At 37.4% G+C, this 19,537-nt stretch overlaps 1 protein-coding gene across 1 annotated transcript in view; it reads right to left on the bottom strand.

The window, feature by feature from the left end:
• Nucleotides 1–19,537, bottom strand: part of PP7 (serine/threonine phosphatase 7) — a 31,405-nt gene that overhangs the window by 4,674 nt on the left and 7,194 nt on the right. Inside the window, exon 4 of the mRNA XM_039048820.2 lies at nt 11,180–11,287. Within this exon, the coding sequence (XP_038904748.1) occupies nt 11,180–11,287 (108 nt within the window). The remainder of the gene's footprint in view (nt 1–11,179; nt 11,288–19,537) is intronic.

The following is a 19,537-nucleotide window of genomic DNA, read 5'->3' as shown; positions in this document are numbered from 1 at the left end:
TGTGAAAGATGGGTTGGTAGTGATAGGAGATGGGATCAAAAGAGTACGTAGTAGTGTGTCTTTTTGGGTGCATACACAAAAAAAGAAAGAGAAATTTGAGGAAACTGCTCGACAATTGAATGTTTATGATGATCAGATGTTGAGTCTTGATTGTTGTACTAGGTGGAATTCTACCTATTTTATGTTAGCCACTGCATTAAAGTACAAAACGGTTTTTTATCGATTAAAACAACGAGAACCAAAGTATAAGTGTTTGCCTTTGGATCAAGATTGGGTATTAGCAAAAGAGATATGTGAGAAATTGAAAATATTTCATCACGTGACTGAAATATTTTCTGGATCCAAATATCCTACCGCTAACCTTTTTTTCCCAAAAATTTGTAAATTGAAATTGGCTATTTCTGAGTGGACTAATTCTAGTATTCAAGAGAACAGAGACATGGCTTCAAATATGATGTCAAAGTTTGATGAGTATTGAAAGACAATTCATGGGATAATGGCCATAACTGCAGTTTTAGATCCACGTTATAAATTAAAGTTGATTGAGTTTTACTTCCCTAGAATTTATGGAGATGGTTTTTTTCTTGAAGTGGAAAGGATTAAAAAAATTTGTTCAGATTTGGAAGCAGAATATCAGCTGAAGCATGAAGGTGAAAGTGATGATTATGTTAGAAATTTAGGTGGAACCTCACAGAATATCGAATTTGATGATTTTAATGATTATGACTTGTTTGTATTAAATTCCAATAATATGAATCAGAAGCAACAATTTAATGCATATTTGGATGAACCTGTCTTACCTCGAACATCCGATTTTGACATTTTGAGTTGGTGGAAATTGAATGGTGTCAAGTATCCAATTTTACAAGAAATTGCAAGAGACATATTAGCCATCCCATTATCTGATTGTAAGCCCACATCGTAACAAACTTCATCCAAAGACGATAGAGGCTTTGATGTGCGCTCAAAATTGGATTGCAACTGAAGTTTTGACAGGTTAGTTTGTTTATTTTGTTTTACATCTTTCTATCATTTAATATATTAATAAATATTTTCTTTTATTACAAATATTTGACAATGTAAGGTACAAGCACGAGAAAAGAAATGGTTACACATTTAGTAACTGTTCTAGAAGATGCAGACGATTTTGATGAAGATGGCGTGGTGACTAAGGTATATGTTCAAGGATTAACATTATTTCATGGTCTAGTTTTTATTTTTTTTTTTTTTTTTTGTGACATTATTTGTTTATTTATTACATTTTAATTTTTAAATGTAGGAATGAATACAACTAAGGATGGGATGATGCCAAGAAAAGTGATGGTGAAAGATTTGATTGTGAAGTCGTTGAAGAGAGAAGGACGAGCTCACTTCAAGTTCACCTTCACAGTTCACACATGACACAGAGACTGAGAGACAGTCGACTCGACAGAGAGAGAAGGGGAGGGAATTAATTTTAGGGATTTAGATTTTAAGGAAAGGCTTTTGAGTTTTGGGCTTTTAAATTTTTGGGTCTTTTTATATATAAGTTTATAAAATTTCTATATATATATATATAAAATTCGGGGTCAGGGCGAGGATACTGTCCCCGTCTTCGCCCCGTCCCCAGACGGGGCCCCGATTAAATTTCCTGGTTTGACCTCATCCTCGATCAAACCGGGGAATCCCCATCCCGAATAGGGTCCTCGTGGTCCTGCCCCGTCGGGTTTTTTGCCAACCCTACCACACATACATACATATATGTGTATAAATACTTGAGTAGGTTTTCTTTCTTTTTGGCATGAAGCTATGCTTTCATTGGGAAGGAGTGAAGGAATACAAAGGACGCACAAGAAGACAACCCAACAAAGAGTCAAACTAAAATGAAAAGAGACTTCAATATAACAAAATGAGACTTTAAGAAAATTATAAATGTACTCATGCACCAAAATCAAAGAGAAACTTAAAACCGTGCACGAGACCACACCTCCAATCAAAGGTCTCACAAGACAACACAATTGCCTATTCTTTCTGTTTTTTTTTTTTTAAAATACAAACATCTTTAATTGAGAAAAAAAAAATGAAAGAATACAAGGACAACAAAAAAACAACTCTCAAAACTCCTCTAGAGAAAGGGTTTCCAACTAAGTAATATGCTACCGATAGGATAATTACGAAAAGTCTTCGAGATCGAAGCCCAAAGAGATACATGGAATCTAACCAAGAACCAAAAATCATCAAGGTCCTTTTCCACACCCTTAAATACTATGTTATTCCTCTCAATCCAAATATCCTACAAAATAGGTCTCACAAGACAACACAATTGCCTATTCTTTCTGTTTTTTTTTTTTTAAAATACAAACATCTTTAATTGAGAAAAAAAAAATGAAAGAATACAAGGACAACAAAAAAACAACTCTCAAAACTCCTCTAGAGAAAGGGTTTCCAACTAAGTAATATGCTACCGATAGGATAATTACGAAAAGTCTTCGAGATCGAAACCCAAAGAGATACATGGAATCTAACCAAGAACCAAAAATCATCAAGATCCTTTTCCACAACTTTAAATACTATGTTATTCCTCTCAATCCAAATATCCTGCAAAATAGCACAACCCCGACTAACCAAAGAAATTGACCTCTCTTTGAAAGGTAAATGGAGAAAGAACTCCTAGATTGTCTCCTGAACACATCTCTCTGGCAAGTAATCTCGAAACCAAACTCCTGAAAGACGCAACTCCACACCGATCTCGCAGATTGACAACATTAGAGAAACATTAGAGAAGGTGATCCATGTCTTCCTCTGTCTTTCGAAACAGAAAATACAGTAAAAAGGTCCCATAAGCGAAGATTTCTTCTGTAGAAGCCTATCCATAGTGTTCAAACAACCAAGTAAAATTTGTTGGGTAAAGAATTTAACTTTCTTAGAGATCTAATTCTCCAAAGTACACTAAAGACCAACTTACTATCAGGAGATGGATCTAATAACAACCCAAAAAAAACAAAAAAAACCCTTAAGAAGGTTAGGCTTCTAAATGCGAACATCTTCTCCCAAGCCTAAAATCGAACTCCTCAAGTAAGGACAACAAAGACAACCTCTAACGTTTCCCTATTGAACAAAAAATGATGGAAACCAGAGGAAAAAGACATCGAACTCCTTGACCAAACTAGGACGGTTTTTGTCGGAAGAAAGATGAGGAAATACAGGGCAGAGGGGTCTAACCCCCACCCACTAATCTTCCCAAAATTAAGTAGTCTTGCCTTCCCCCACCATACAAAGGATATGAAGGGAGAGGGAATGGAGCTAAAAAAAATATCTTTCCACAGGTTCCAGAATGTACCTTTAACCCCTTTGGACAACCATTCAAAGAAATGGGCTATGTTTACTAACAATAATCCTTGCCACAAAGATTCAGGCTCAGAGTAAAAATGCCAAAGTCATTTAGCCAATAGAGCTTTTGTTGCGTAACCTTGATTTCTGAGCTCTAATCCTTGGTTAACGAATCTCTTTATAACCTCCAAATTAACCCAATGAAAGTCTTTCCCTTCATCTACCCCTTCCCAGAGAAAATCTCTCATAAGTTTCTCCATCCCTTGTACATAAACTAGGGGCATAGATAAGGGAGAGATAATAAATAGGAATGTCACTCAATGTCGACTTGAAAAGAAACTTTTCTTCCACGAAGCCAACATCTTCCTAATCTTCTCAAGGGGGAATTCTAGAAAAAGATAACCTTCGGATTCCTCTTAGGGTGGAGACCAAGGTAAAAAGAAGGAAAAGACCCCACCTCACGACCCGATCATACCAGCCCAACTCCTTAGTTCCTCTTGATAACAATTGATTCCTAGAATCTAACACTTGTTCGTGTTTTATATATATATATATATATATAAACAACTACTTGAAAAAAAAATGAAAGAATACAAGAGCATACAAAAGACCAAGCCTGAAGAGACTCCCTAGGTAAAAGGTTTCCAACTAAGGGAAATAATACCTAGAGGATAATTACAAAAGGTCTTCGAAATCGAAGCCCAAAGAGAAACATGAAACCACACTAAAGACCAAACATCACTATAGTCTCTCTCCACATCACGAAACACTATTGTTTCTCTCCCCCCTAAAGATCCCGCAATATTGCACATACACCCCCACAAGCCAAAGAAAGCAGTCTTTTACTTTGAAAGGCAGATGGGGGAGGAACTCCTTGATTATCAAACGAATATCCTTTGACGAGCAATCGCAAAACTGAACTCTTGAAAGAAATCATTCTACAACGATCTTGCAAAAGAAGGTGATCAAGGTTTTCCTCTGCCTCCCGACAAAGACTGCAACATCAAGGGCTCATTAACAAAGGCATTTTCTCATAAGCTCAGACACTTGTTCCTGTTGATTTTAAGCCTAGACATTTCCTCAAAGAACCCCAAGTAGTAATTAAGGATCCTAAAGGAGTCCTTGTTGCCGGAGCAAAAAATATAGTATCATCAACAAACTGAAGATGACACAAATTCATCTCCTCCAATTCAACCTTAAAAGGATCGATAATGTTACCTACCACTCCCTTCAGGATGAGTCTACTCAAAATGTCCACAAGTAGTAAGAACAAAAAGGAATAAAGAGGGTCTCCCTCGCTTAGCTCCTTGTGGAAGCCTTGATAGAGCCCTTCAGAGTACCATTCACAAGGGTTGCGTAACTCACATCCTAACACAGTTCCACATCCACATTTACATCCAAAACCTTTCTTATCCATCACCTTATCCAAAAATTTCCAATCAACATGGTCATGCGCCTTTTCGAAATCAATTTTTCAGATCACATCTTCCTCCTTTTTGGCTCTATAATCCTCAACAACTTCGTTGGGAATGAGGGCCTAGTCAAGAATCCTTCTTCTTGCTTATGCACCTTGTGAGTTAGAAATAGTTGAAGGAAGCACTTTGCAAGGATCTTAGCTAGAATCTTATAAATGCTAGTGATAAGAGTAATTGGTCTGAAATCCTTGACCCTATTAGCATTATCCTTCTTTGAGATGAGGCACACAAATGTTTCAAAAATAGATCTTCAAGATGCTCCTCTTAAAGAATTCTTTAAAGACACTTCCCAGCTCATCCTTGAAAAGGTCCCAATTATCTTTATACAACGCCATAGAAAAACCATCGGGACCCAGCGATTTGCTCAGTCCTTTGGGTTGGTTTTTTGCCTTCTAGACAGCTCATTAATTGCTAGAATTCTAAGAGTTCCTCATCCTTTAGAGGCCTTCGAAATAACAGATTCCAAGAACAAATTTCCAAGTCCCAATGTTCACTAATGTTAGCTCTAGGCATTCTAGCAACACGGTAGAGACGAGGGAAGCTTTCTTTGAAAGCAACGTGGGAACACCATGGGTCAAGCCAAAAATAAATGTCGGTTCCATTTCCCAATTTGAAAGTTGCAAATTCAAACTTGATACATGTCTTAGATGTGCTAATCCAAGGGCTCCTTAGACTCAAGCCATGTTTCCCCGAGGTATGCCAAAAATGAGGGTCAACTCCATGAATGCTCTTTACAACTTTGCACCATAATGAGTCATATTCTCTTAGAAAGCGCCAATTCCATTTAAATAATAATGCTAAGTTCCTGTTCTACAGGTCACCAATTCCAAGACCACCATCATGCAAGGCTATAGAGACTTTCTCCCATTTAACTAAATGATTTATTTTGCTACCCTTCTAACGTTCCTAGAAAAAATTGTTCATTATCATCTCAATTGTAGAAATTATGGAGCAAGACATTTGGAAAATGGACATGTGATAGGTTGGCAAATTTTTCAAGACTGCATTACATAAGGTTAATCTTCTCCCTCTAGATAGATTGTACCTCTTCCAACGATCAAGCTTCAGATGGATCTTGTCCGCAATTGGCTGCCAAAAAAAACTTTTGTTTCATATATCCACCAAGGGGTAATCCTAAGTAAATAAAAGGTAGTTTTCCAACTTTGCAATTGGGTCTTGTGGAAGTTGAAATCAGTGTATCTTCATCAATGTTGACTCCATACAAAGCGGATTTATCCCAGTTTACCTTTTGTCACGAACATCATTCAAAGAAACAATTGCTTGAATAAAAGTTTGTCCAACATGTTTCCATCATATTTGCAAAATAATAGTGTGTCATCCGTAATTTTTAAAATTGACAAATGAACCTTGTCTTTTCCTACCAAAAAAAGTCTTCAAACAAACCACTATCATGTACTCTATCAATAAGAGCATTAAGAACTTCACTTACTATGATGAATAAGGGTGATAAGGGGTCCCCTTGGCGAATTCCCCTTGTGGCAAGAATTCGACCTCTTGGTCTTCCATTAATAAAGACGGAGAATTTTGGGTTATTTATGCAACCCATAATCCATTCAACCCATTTTTCATGAAATCCCATTATAGCAAGGATTTTTTTCAAGAAATGACCAATCCACACGGTCAAATGCCCTTTCTAAATCCAGCTATAGAATCCAACCCTTCTTCTTTGCTCGATAGTCCTTTATGGCTTCGTTGGCAATGAAGACTAAGTCCAATATTTGTCTTTCTCCAATGAAAGCACTCTGTGCATTTGATATGATGTTGGACATTACCTCTTTTCATTCTCTCAATTAAGACTTTGGTTAGAATTTTGTAAAAGGACGTGGTTAGGCTTATTGGCCTAAAATCTTTAACATAAAGTAATTCTTCCTTCTTTGGGATGAGTCAAATAAAATTTTCCTTGTTACAAGCATTTATCTTCCCATTTTTGTGAAATTCCTCAAACATTTTCCGGAAGCCATTCTTGAAACTAGACTAAGGAAAATTCACCTGTATATCCATTAGGACCGAGGGTCTTGTTTTTTCCAAGGACTGTTAAGGCATGTTTAGTTTCCTCATCTTTAAAATGAGTAATTAAAACTGCATTCTAGGCAGCTGAAACTTGCTTCAATCTGATTTCTGAAGGAAAAAATCTCGGGTCAAGTATTCTAGTGTATAAGGAAGAGAAAAAACTCAAAATTTTCGAATCTATCCCGAAAGGAATGTATGTATGACTTCTCGGGCCAAGTATTCTAGTGTATAACGATGAGAAAAAACTCAAAATTTCTGACTCTATCCCGAAAGGAATGTATGACTTCCCTGATGTTTGATAATATTTCTGTAATCAGATTCCTTCTTCTTTTTGCTGACAGAAATCTGTGAAAAAAGTTGGTATTCTCATCTCCCAGTTTCAGCCAATTCAATTTACTTTTTTTAATTAGGTTTCTTTCTTAAAAAAAAATACAGGTTCATCAGATCCCCTTTGATAGCAATACGTATATCGGGCTCAAATGGTGCAAGAGCTTCTCTTTCAGCCTTTGAGTAAAAAAAATCTAGCTTTGAAAGAAAATCTTTCTCCTTACGATAATTGACCAAATCTTTCTCCTTTCTTCTTTATCCCATAATTAACGGAACAATCGAGCTTCTTCAACTCTCTCGCAAGTTTGTTGCTTCCTTTCCCCTTTTTTCTCTTGTCCAACGTCCCTTTTCCAATTGATTCTGAAACCCCCGAGGCTCTTTCGACCTCCACTAGATGGATACCCACAGAAGCTAAAGTAACCCACCCATGTGAACCAAAGTCCCAAGAACCTAGAGTAATGAGGGGCCCAACGAATTAGAACAGAACAAAGGTTCACCGCCCACCACCGACACCCCCCCCCCCCACCCCCGTAAAAAAGAAGCCACCTCCCCCTTTCCTGTTCGTCGCGACACTAATCACCGAAGTGAGCAAAGTCTATCTCTCTCCCAAAGAATAGACCGGTAAGGTACGTCCAAACATCGAAAAATAATCTAGGAAAAAAGGAGCCTGAATATTACTTTCGAAACAAAACCAACCCAACCCTCCTAAAAGATTAGAATTCAAGGCCAGAGAATGGGAGAAAAGAACCCACTCTCACCCTCAACTAGAACCAGACCATAAAGAGGATAAGAACCCAAAGGAAGAGGACTTACTTGGCAGGCAAAGTTATCTGTTTTGACCGCTTGAGAGGAATGAGGAAGTTGTCCGATACAAGAGCCAAAATGAGTATTCCTACGAAAACCGAAAACTGACTGTCCCTAATCTTAGTCGGATGCCTACCTGAATTATCTTGAAAAGTTAATGCTCCCCATGTTCTTAGCAACTCTCCTTTCCTTATCAAAATATATGCCAACGCATTAGCCTTTTCAACAGGAAGAAAGGAGCCACCGATAAAAGAGCCAAACCGAAGCTCTCTGTCCACCTCCAGGATCTTTGTCTACCAGCCTTGTAGACTACGAGCGATGGGCATCGGTCTCCCCTCGCAGTACTGCCACCAATTTCTCAACCTTTGTCGACTATCTCTCAACTAGAACAATCCCATCTTTACCTTCCCGACTACTCACCTTCACGATCCCCCTTCCTGAAATAACATCTCAGTATTACTCAAGGGATCGACTCTTGGATGACCAGTATAGATAAGGACTCATCTCAGAATAACTAAAGATAGAAGGGTCCGATCCAAAATCCTCATCATCAATTACACAATTTGTCGATCCAACACCCACGGCCATTTCCCACACTATACTCCTTCGACGAATCCAACCTACTCTAATCCACTACAGGCTCCTTTCTACTGGCCCTGGTCGAAGGAGGCCCACATATCAACTTTCCCTTCCTCATAACCTAGGAAACACGGACATAGACACGAGCCACGCGATACAAACACAACACAACATGGCAACACGCCAATTTCTAAAAATGTAGGACACGACATGTTGGGGATGCATTATTTATTGATTATTAAAGGTAACGATTTTTTAGAAAAATTAATAAAGAAAGAGAAAATGGGGCATTTACAAGAAAAAAAACAAATAACCCATTTAAGATAAAGAAACCCACAGCCACATCACATTGGAATGCATGTAATAAGGCCCAAAAGCTCAATTAAAAGTAAAAACCCTAACCCTAACTAGTTTCCTTTTTCCTATACTATTCTCTTCTCCCACGCACAACAACCCTTCTCCTCGATTCTGCCCTTCTCTTTCCTCCCCGATTATGCTCTCCCTTCGTCGCCGATGTCAAAGTTGCCGACACCGACCACGCATCTCTGCCATTGTCAAAGTTGTTCGATCTCCCTCCGTTTCCCGACCACCCTTATCCAACGCCATTTGTTGGTTTGAAAGATTTGGGTTTTTATGTCTTTGTATGTCTGGTGGCATGTCTATGCGTGTCATCACGTGTCCAAACTTAATAATAATAATAAATAAAAGGGGACACAGATTTTCGCATCTTTGACACTTGTCAGGAGTTGTCTGGACGTATCCATGTCCGACACTGACACTTCGCCAAAAGTGAGGTGATCGTGCTTCATAGCTCACAACACTACCATCAATAGGCTCTAAATACCCCTCTGAGATTTCGAACAAGGCATTAAAGGCCATGTAAGCCTTTGAAAGAGTGAGCCTATTACCACTAACGGACTCTGGGCTCCTAACTAAGAATTTGACCTGAACTTTTAAGGGCTCGTGGGCCTTCGAAGAAATGGGCCCACTAAAGGCCAACCCATCAACAACAAGCTTCTTTCCTAAAGTTTTTGTCGTTTTCCCCAGGATCTTCATGTGACCATCTAACCTTTACACAAACTGACTGGACATCATTCCCTTGGTCAAACTCAATGACACTTCCAGCTTTCTTCAAACCTCCCGAAAGACTAATCTGCTTCTCCTTGCTCCAACTCTGACCAACTAAGAATCTCGCCTAAAATGAGCAATTCTCATGATTAATGAACAATCCAATGGAATAACGCCTTTCTGATTTCCTTTTGCCTCAAAGCAAACTTCTTCGAGCCAATTATCTTCCCCTTAGATAAAAACATTCGATCAAACTTCTACATCACTCATCTAACGAATAAATTAGATGTCTAGTCCTAAGGAAAGGCATAATGTCCAACACCAAAACCCAACCACCATTGGATTCGAGCTTTCTTCCTTCCATTGCAGCTTTGAAAATCCCAACCCTAATGCTTAAAGCTTCCAGAACACCCTCTGCACTGCTTCTGATGAGATTCGCCACCTCTGCCTTCAAAGTGCAAAGACAAACCACGAAGTTTTCACATAAGGGGTTAAAAGACAAAACTCTGTTTTGGACGCTTCTACTAGCTAAATCTTAATGTCTTCCCAAGTCCTTCATGCTCTAAGTTTTTCAACCAAAACTACCAAATTACAGTTGAAAGCAAACTCACAATCCCAATAGTTAGCCTCCTCTTCCCTTTTCTAGACTCTACTCCCATCGTCTAATGCTTCCCAAACCCTTGGTTCTCTTACATTCCTCCTTATAAATCGAACACCCAAAAAACTCTCCTATTGAGAACCCTTACTCCTACCAGGGACAGGGGAGGGAAGAAGATTAGAAATTCCTTTAGCAATCGCACTCCAGCCCCTACCCTTAAGGCTTTCTAGAACAAAAATTCGAGATCTCCTACCTTTAAAAGAAGATTAGAAATTCCTTTAACAATCGCACTCCAGCCCCTACCCTTAAGTCTTTCTAGAACAAAAATTCAAGATCTCCTACCTTTAAAAGATTCTAGCAAGAAGAGAGCAAAATGGCCCCTTGTGCTAGAGAGAACATGAAAAAAAATTATCGCAAAATCTAATCTCCGTCTTTGCCAGAAACCCAAAGGATTGCTCAGCTCCTTAACAGCCACCAAACAATCTCTAACTAAAGCTGAAGTACCTAGCACTAGATAAATCTTTCCAACCTTAGCACCTCTCCGCTCTTCAATAAATATCCTCCTGCCTTTTCCACTCTTCCTGATAGAAAGCTCCTTCCAATCGACAGTGACTCTCCCCATCCCTTTAGACTTTTACATTTCAGAGAAACAAAATAGAGAAAATTTTAACCAACATGTTCTTTTAAGAATAATTCACATTTTTAGCACAAGTGCCCATTCTTGAACATGTTTTGGTCTACAGGTTATACCTTTGTGTCCTTAAGTTCTAAGGATCAAGGTGTTGACAAATTTGGAAATTTACATTATTTCAATTATTATAGAAATATTGAAAAGTTCACGTTCTGATAAGTTTTTTAAGCTATTGGACAATTGTGTTGAGCCATAATTCATAGGATACTACGCAAGCACCTGAATGGTTTTATATCGAAGTAGGAAAGATTCAACAACTTGAAAATAATCTTCTAAACAAAGATAATAGCTTCTTACCTTCGGTCGTGGAGTAATGGCTTCAAAACTATGAATGATTGGAACATCAAAATTCGGAGGTTCCAGAACAATATATGCACCTTTGTTTTTGTATCTCTCCTCAGTAGCCTGCAAGGGGAAAACAGAAAGGAAAAAATAGTTCTCTCACTTCAGGTAAATAAAAGGTAATATCAACTTTACTCATTTAACAAGACAACGAAATGCCTTTGTGTTGCATTATTTTGGCACAAATTATCTCCTACTTAAAATATTAAAATTGTCTCCTCTCAACCATCCTATCATGCCACCTAAGGTGAGAGGCACAAAAAGCATCGCCTAACTGAAGCGATGCACACTTAATAAAATAAAAGATAATATTATTATAGATAAGAAAATACTTAAGATTAGAAAAAAAAAAAAATAAAAAAATAACTCAAATAATGTTGAGGAAAAAAATATTTGAACAAAATATTTGAAAAAAAAATATAAATAAATAAGCTTTTTAAATAGGTAAAAAGATAATGGACTGAGTAGTCTTTAATAGAGTAGAAATATTGTCATTTGGCAGTTTGGCTAGCACGCAGCTAGTAAATTCTCTGTTCCTATCAGTCACCTCTTTAATGCTAGTAGCCAACTGCTCAATCCTTCTAGGAATGTAGGACAGAAAAGAGAGCTTTTTCATCGATTTTTCTTCTTCCCTTTTGAATTTTAACCCCCCTTCTTCTTCTTCTTCTTCCTTTTCTTCTTTTTTGATAAACTTCTGATAAATGGCTAAACAAAAAAGAGAGAGAGAGAGAGAGCATGTTCAATTCTGTTTATACTCTTTGACTCTCTTTTTTCTTCAACTCTACTTCCTTTCTTCGAATTTTATTTAATTCTACCTTTACATACTTTGATACTTCTTAATCAAAGAATCAGAGAAGGAAATGTTGAATATAGAAAGTCTTCTTCTTTCCCGTCTCTTTAAAATATTATTTTGTAATTAGTATTCACTTCTTTCCTATAACATTTTTTTCTTATTTCCATTCATGTTACCGTTGATTATCTTTGCCATATTTGGCTCTCATCATTGTATATATATTAGGACAATACCCATTTGTAAAGATATAAGAAAAATTCCGAAGATTCAAATATTCAACTTGGTATCAGAGCATCTCGGTGAATTTTCATAGGTTTCACGTTTGAAACCCTAGTAAAGAAAAATAGAAGCATTGAAGCATCAACATATTGATTCGTTTAAACCGTGCATCAGAAAACCGCTATCTATGACCGGGAGCTTCACGTCCGAAGCAAATCCGTGAGGAATCATCCAAAAAGAAGTAAATCGAAGTCAAGCTTCACGTCAGAAGCAAATCGGAGCCAATCAAAATCTTCTTAAACAAATCGGCCAAGAATTGTGGATTGAAGTCGCGGCTGAGCAATGAAAAGCAAGGGTTTTTCATCGTGGGACAATCGGGTCGCGTGTATCCAACAGGTTCGGACATATCCGGTCGTAGGCTGAATCCATGCCGTTGCTTATTCGGGTCATAGGGCCAACCGGGTCGCCTCGTTGCTGAATCGGGTTCACATGTTTGAGCGCGGGCATTCCAGGTCTGGGCATATCGTTTTCCCTATTTTTTTCTTCTTCCACAGTTGTTACGTTATCCAAGCATTTGTCTGTATTGTGTTCCTATTTTTATTATTTCGGATCATTTTTCATCAAGCTTCGGGTTTGAGAACGTATTTTTCTGTTTTTCTTTTGTTACAAGGAATATTTGGGTAAGTGATAAATGTCTTCCTCTATAGAATTTAACATTCTAATATGACATCTATGAATACTATCAGTACAGAAAGGACCACTCTTCCAATTACTAATCACAAACTAAATGGAAGGAACTATCTCCCTTGGTCACAATCTGTTATGATGTTTATATATGGAAAAGGAAAGGAAGATTATCTATCAAGCGAAAATCTCATTCCAGACCAAGTTGATCCGAAATACAAGACATGGAAAGCTGAAAATAGTATGGTTATGCCATGGCTAATTAACTCCATGACGACAGAAATTAGTGAAGGATTTCTACTCTTCTCGACTGCAAGCAACATCTGGGAAGCAGCTCGTGAAACCTATTCCAACCAAGAAAATATAGCGGAATCATTTGAAATTGAAGGCAAAATTCACGAGATACTGCAAAGGTATATGCAAGTTACTCCCTATTTCACCCAACTGTCTCATCTTTGTCAACAAGTTGATGTATTTGAAAGCCACAAATGGGAATGCACTATAGATGGAGCCATATACAAAAAGATAGTTGAGAAGAAACGAGTGTTCAAATTTCTTCTCGACCTTAATAAAGAACTAGATGAAGTACGTGGTAGAATCTTAGCTATTAAACCTTTACCTAACATCAGAGAAGTTTTTGCATTAGTAAGAAGAGAAGAAAGTAGGAAGAAACTAATGTTAGGAGTGTCAGCAAGCTATGAATCTGAAGGATTGGCTTTAATTGCTCGAAATCTTGGTAATGAGGTACGTATAAATACTCATGATAATCGTTACAATCAAAATCAGAGCTACATAGGAACTGATAATCGGCAATGGAAACCAAGACCATGGTGTGAGCATTGAAGAAAGCCAAGACATACTAAAGAAGTGTGTTGGGATATTCATGGCAAACCTCCAGATTGGAAGCCAAACAAGAGAATGGGCGATAGACGTGGAAAGGCCTACCAAACAAGTGCAACAACTGAAGGTAACATTACCCCTGAAAATAATGTGTTTACTAAGGAGTAGTTGGATCTTCTCCAAAAACTCTTTGGTCAACCCAAATCTACCCAAAAAGCATCAGAAACAAATGTGGCTACAGTTGCACAATCAAGTAACTTCCTTTATGCCCTTAATGCAACTAAAGAAAATTGTAGTACTTGGATTATTGATTCTAGAAGTTTTATGTCCACTATCATATTTGTTCAAGATCATCGGCCCATGACAGGTGATATCTCACTTTTAACTAATTATATCCACTGTAGCAGTCAAACCATTGTAAAAATTGCTGATGGTACCTATTCCAAAGTGATGGGAACTAGCAATGTTTTTATCTCTAAAGACTTTATGATAGAAAATGTATTACATGTTCCTAAACTTAGATGCAATCTTCTTTCCATAAGCAAACTAACACTTACAAAAAGGTGCATTGCGACTTTCCACTCACATAATTGCATATTTCAGGATTTGAATTCGGGAAAACAATTGGTAATGCTAAGGAATCCTCGGGTCTCTACATACTAAATGCTTCCAATTCTTATGTCAAGGAGTTAGGTCTTAGCAAATATACTTTTGTTGTTTCTAAAGACAATTATAATAGTACAATAATATTATGGCATATCGCTTAGGACATCCCAATTTTCTCTATTTGAAACGAATTTTTTCAGATATTTTTAATAAAAGTTCTCAGGTTTTTCAATGTGAATTTTTTGAAATGACAAAGTTGGCTCAAACTTCATATCCGATAAGCGCTTATAAACCCTCTCATCCTTTTTCTATAATGCATAGTGATGTTTGGGGATCTAGTAGTGTTCAGAATATAACAAGAGCTAAATGGTTTGTTTCTTTTATTGATGATCATACCAAAACTTACTTGGGTCTTTTTAATGAAAGAAAAATCTGAGGTTACTGTCATATTTAAAAATATGTATGCCATGATTCTCAATCTCTTTAACACAAAAATTCAAATCCTTCACACTGATAATGCTAAGGATTATTTTAACACTTCCTTAGGGAACTTTCTAAAAGAAAAAGGTAGCCCACCTAAGTACATGCCCTAACACTCCCTAGCAATATGGAATTGCAAAGAGGAAAAATAGACATCTCTTAAAAATTTCTAAAGCTTTAATATTTTTCGCTAACACCCCCCATCGTTTTTGGGGAGAAGCTATTCTGACCGCCACATACCTTACTAATCAAATGCCCTCTCGAACATTAGGCTTCAAAACTCCCATACAAAAACTTAAGGAAGTATTTCCACATAATAGATTATTCTCTCAAGTTCCCTTAAAATTATTTGGTTGTACCATTTTTGTTCAAGATCATCAGCCCAATAGGAGTAAACTAGATCTTAAGGCAATCAAATGTATATTTCTAGGTTATGCTCCAAGCCAAAAAGGATACAAATGCTATTCACCAACCACAAGAAAATTTTATACCTCCATGAATGTAACCTTCTTTGAAACACAACCTTATTTTCAAAAGCAAGACCTTGAACCTTCCATTCTTGTTGAAAACAAAGGAACCCCAATAACAACCTTCATGGAAGAAAGTGCTCCCTTCCTACATGAAAATGATATTTCCAACCAAAGCACACTCGAATGTAGGAAAGATCTCATAGTCTATAATGAAACTGATATTTCCAACCAAAACACACTCGAATGTAGGAAAGATCCCGTGGTATATACTCATAGGAAAACAAGCGCCCTTGGACATAAACCAATACTTAGTCAAAATCCGATAGAAATACATGAAAATCATGTCCCCAACTCCACAATAGAAACTCTTACGAAAGACCTCAATCTTCCCATTGCAAAACGAAAAGGCGTAAGAACTCGTACGATGCATCCTATTCAAAACTATCTTTCTTATAAACATCTCTCTCCCAAGTTCAAAGCATTCACAACTATCCTATCCAACATATGCACTCCTAACAACGTCTATGAAGCTCTTAAAGACCCCAATTGGAAGCAAGTTGTATTAAACGAAATAAATGCCTTGGAAAAGAACAACACATGGGAAATAACAAACCTACCTCTAGAGAAAAACACAGTAGGATGTAAATGGATCTTCACCATCAAATACAAAGCTAATAGAGAAATCGATAGGCTCAAAGCTAGACTGGTTGCCAAAGGATTCACCCAGTCCTACGGCATTGGCTACCAAGAAACATTTGCCCCAGTAGCAAAATTAAATACTATCCGTATCCTTTCTCTAGCAGTGAATAATGATTAGATCCTTCACCAATTAAATTTAGAGAATGCCTTCCTTGATGGAGACTTAGAAGAAGTTTATATGGATATATCCACTGGTATAGAATCAATTAAAACCATGAATAAATGCCTTGGAAAAGAACAACGTCTATGAAGCTCTTAAAGACCCCAATTGGAAGCAAGTTGTATTAAACGAAATAAATGCCTTGGAAAAGAACAACACATGGGAAATAACAAACCTACCTCTAGAGAAAAACACAGTAGGATGTAAATGGATCTTCACCATCAAATACAAAGCTAATAGAGAAATCGATAGGCTCAAAGCTAGACTGGTTGCCAAAGGATTCACCCAGTCCTACGGCATTGGCTACCAAGAAACATTTGCCCCAGTAGCAAAATTAAATACTATCCGTATCCTTTCTCTAGCAGTGAATAATGATTAGATCCTTCACCAATTAAATTTAGAGAATGCCTTCCTTGATGGAGACTTAGAAGAAGTTTATATGGATATATCTACTGGTATAGAATCAATTAAAACCATGAATAAGGTATACAAACTCAAGAAATCCCTTTATGGCTTAAACAATCCCCTAGAGCCTGATTTGAAAAGTTTTCCAAAGTAGTAAAGAACAATGGGTACTTGCAATGTCAATCTGACCATACCCTCTTCATCAAACATCCTTGCAAAGGTAAAATAGCAATTATCATCGTTTATGTAGATGACATTATCCTTTCAGGAGACCATGAAGAAGAAATAAGAAAAGTAAAACTACTCTTAGCCAAGGAATTTAAAGTAAAAGACTTAGACAACTTTAAATACATTCTAGGAATGGAAGTGGCCCGCTCAAAGAAAGGTTTGAGTATTTCTCAACGAAAATATGTCCTTGATCTCTTAAAGGAAACTGGTATGCTTGCATGTAAGCCCGCTAATACTCCTAGACACGAATCATCACATAAGCAAAGAAAACAAAATGGTTAACAAAGATCAGTATCAAAGACTAGTTAGAAAACTAATTTACCTAACTCACACCAAAACTGATATCTGTTTTGCAGTAAGCATTGTAAGTCAGTTTATGAATAATCCAACTGAAAAAAACATGCAAGCCATTTATAGAATACTCAGGTACTTGAAAAGAACTCCAGGAGAAGGACTGTACTTCAAGAAATCCAAAAAAAGAAACATTGAAGTATTTACAGATGTTGATTGAGCAAGCTCAAAAATAGACAGAAGATCAACAACTGGATACTGTACCTTTGTTTGGGGAAACCTAGTTACTTGGCGGAGCAAGAAACAAGAAGTCGTATCTAGGAGTAGTATTGAAGCTGAACTAAGGGCACTAGCTCAAGGAATATGTGAAGGAATCTGGCTCAAAAGCATCCTATCAGAACTTAAAATCACATCAGAAGAACCAATGGAGGTATATTGTGACAATCAGGCTACTATAAGTATTGCCAAAGGCTCGGTCCATCATGTTCGCATAAAACATGTGGATATTGATCGACACTTTATTAAAGAGAAAATAGAAAACAAAAGTATCTCCATTAACTACATACCCACCAAGATGCAGATTGCTGACATTCTTACAAAAGCTATATTCAAGTTGAAATCTTGAAAGTCAAGCTGGAATTAATCAACATATACACTCTAGCTTGAGGGGGGGTGTTGAATATAGAAAGTCTTCTCCTTTCTGCCGTCTCTTTGGGATATTATTTTGTAATTAGTATTTATTCCTTTCCTATAATATTTTTTTCCTTATTTCCATTCATGTTACCATTGATTATCTTTGCCATATTTGGCTCTCATCATTGTATATATTAGGACAATACCCATTTATAAAGATGTAAGAAAAAATTCAGAGTATTCAAATATTCAACTGAAAAAAAGGGTTGAGCAATTGAAGAAGGCTAGTGCCAAGGTCACCTTGGAACATATGTTCAAGGTGAGACTGGAAGGCAAAAAAGGCGAGCGCCTTGCTAAAGGTGCTTGCGTTGGGTACTTGCAAGGGGTTAACGTCTCGCCTCTTGCCTTAGCTAAGGGCCCAGTTGGAACATATGTTCAATTGAAGAAGGCGAGTGCCAAGGTCACCTTGGAACATATGTTCAAGGTAAGACTAGAAGGCGTAAAAGGCGAGCGCCTTACTAAAGGTGCTTGCCATGGGCACTTGCAAGAGGTTAACGTCTCACCTCTTGCCTTAGCTAAGGGCCCAATTGCGCCTCAACAACACTGTTTTCAATATATTTGGATTCTATCAATATGGTAATGAAGTTGTTCGATTATGGCCATGGAGTTAGATACAAACGTTCAACTGGGCTAAGGGCCCAGTTGGAACATATGTTCAATTGAAGAAGGCGAGTGCCAAGGTCACCTTGGAACATATGTTCAAGGTAAGACTAGAAGGCGTAAAAGGCGAGTGCCTTACTAAAGGTGCTTGCCATGGGCACTTGCAAGAGGTTAACGTCTCACCTCTTGCCTTAGCTAAGGGCCCAATTGCGCCTCAACAACACTGTTTTCAATATATTTGGATTCTATCAATATGGTAATGAAGTTGTTCGATTATGGCCATGGAGTTAGATACAAACGTTCAAGTAGGGATGGAGCCTTTAATTTTGATTCTCAGTTTGTTCCTAGATCCAAGAAAGAAGAGTTTTCTTGTCCCTTCTAGATGAAACAAAGCATAGTTTCAAAGAAATTAAAGAACATATGGCAGAGGAGCTTATATCAGTGTCTTCTAGGTGGCAAACAGAGAAGGAAAGATTGGAGGTTGATTCTAAGCAAAAAGTGACAGAATCAATTGATAGTTCCCAAATTATTAATAAAAGAACTTGATAGTTCCCAAATTTATTTATAAGGAAGCTCAAGATCTCCCTCCTTTCCTCAATGCTCAAAGAGCAAATTTCTTTATAAGGAAGCTCAAGATCTCCCTCCTTTCCTCAATGCTCAAAAAGCTACAGAAAATATATGTCAAAAGATGAAAAATGAACTCTACCTCCCGACCTCCCTTAAGGAAAAAAACTCAGCTAACGGAATCCCTAGGGCCCACACAATCATACAATTTCCACTCACACGTAACAACTTCCTCATTCCTTACTAATTACATCATTCTGCCCACTTTTCCCTGCTTTCTTATCTTTCTTAAAAGTGATATTATAGCACACTCGATCCAAGCATCTCTTTTGGAAAACTAGGATATGAGATTAGTTAGCATGAAAGTGGAGGAAAAGATCAAGAAAGACATTAACAAAATTCAACAGGTGGTTGTTTAATAAACAAGAACAAATAAGCCAATTAGCACTCGCAACGAACGCACAAAAATGAAAGAGTTGCCGGGAAAAATCAAAACCTTCGAAGTTGTGGAAATTATAGAGATGTTGGGGGGAATTGAAATTTACAAGAAAATCAAGAAACCAGCCCAGTGATAATTTATC

The sequence above is a fragment of the Benincasa hispida genome, chromosome 11 (genome assembly GCF_027475165.1).
Source record: "Benincasa hispida cultivar pf3 chromosome 11, pf3_genome.v1.1, whole genome shotgun sequence".
Classification (NCBI taxonomy): domain Eukaryota; kingdom Viridiplantae; phylum Streptophyta; class Magnoliopsida; order Cucurbitales; family Cucurbitaceae; genus Benincasa; species Benincasa hispida.
The sequence above is the reverse complement of the archived record's forward strand: the minus strand, read 5'-3'. Positions and strand labels throughout refer to the sequence as shown.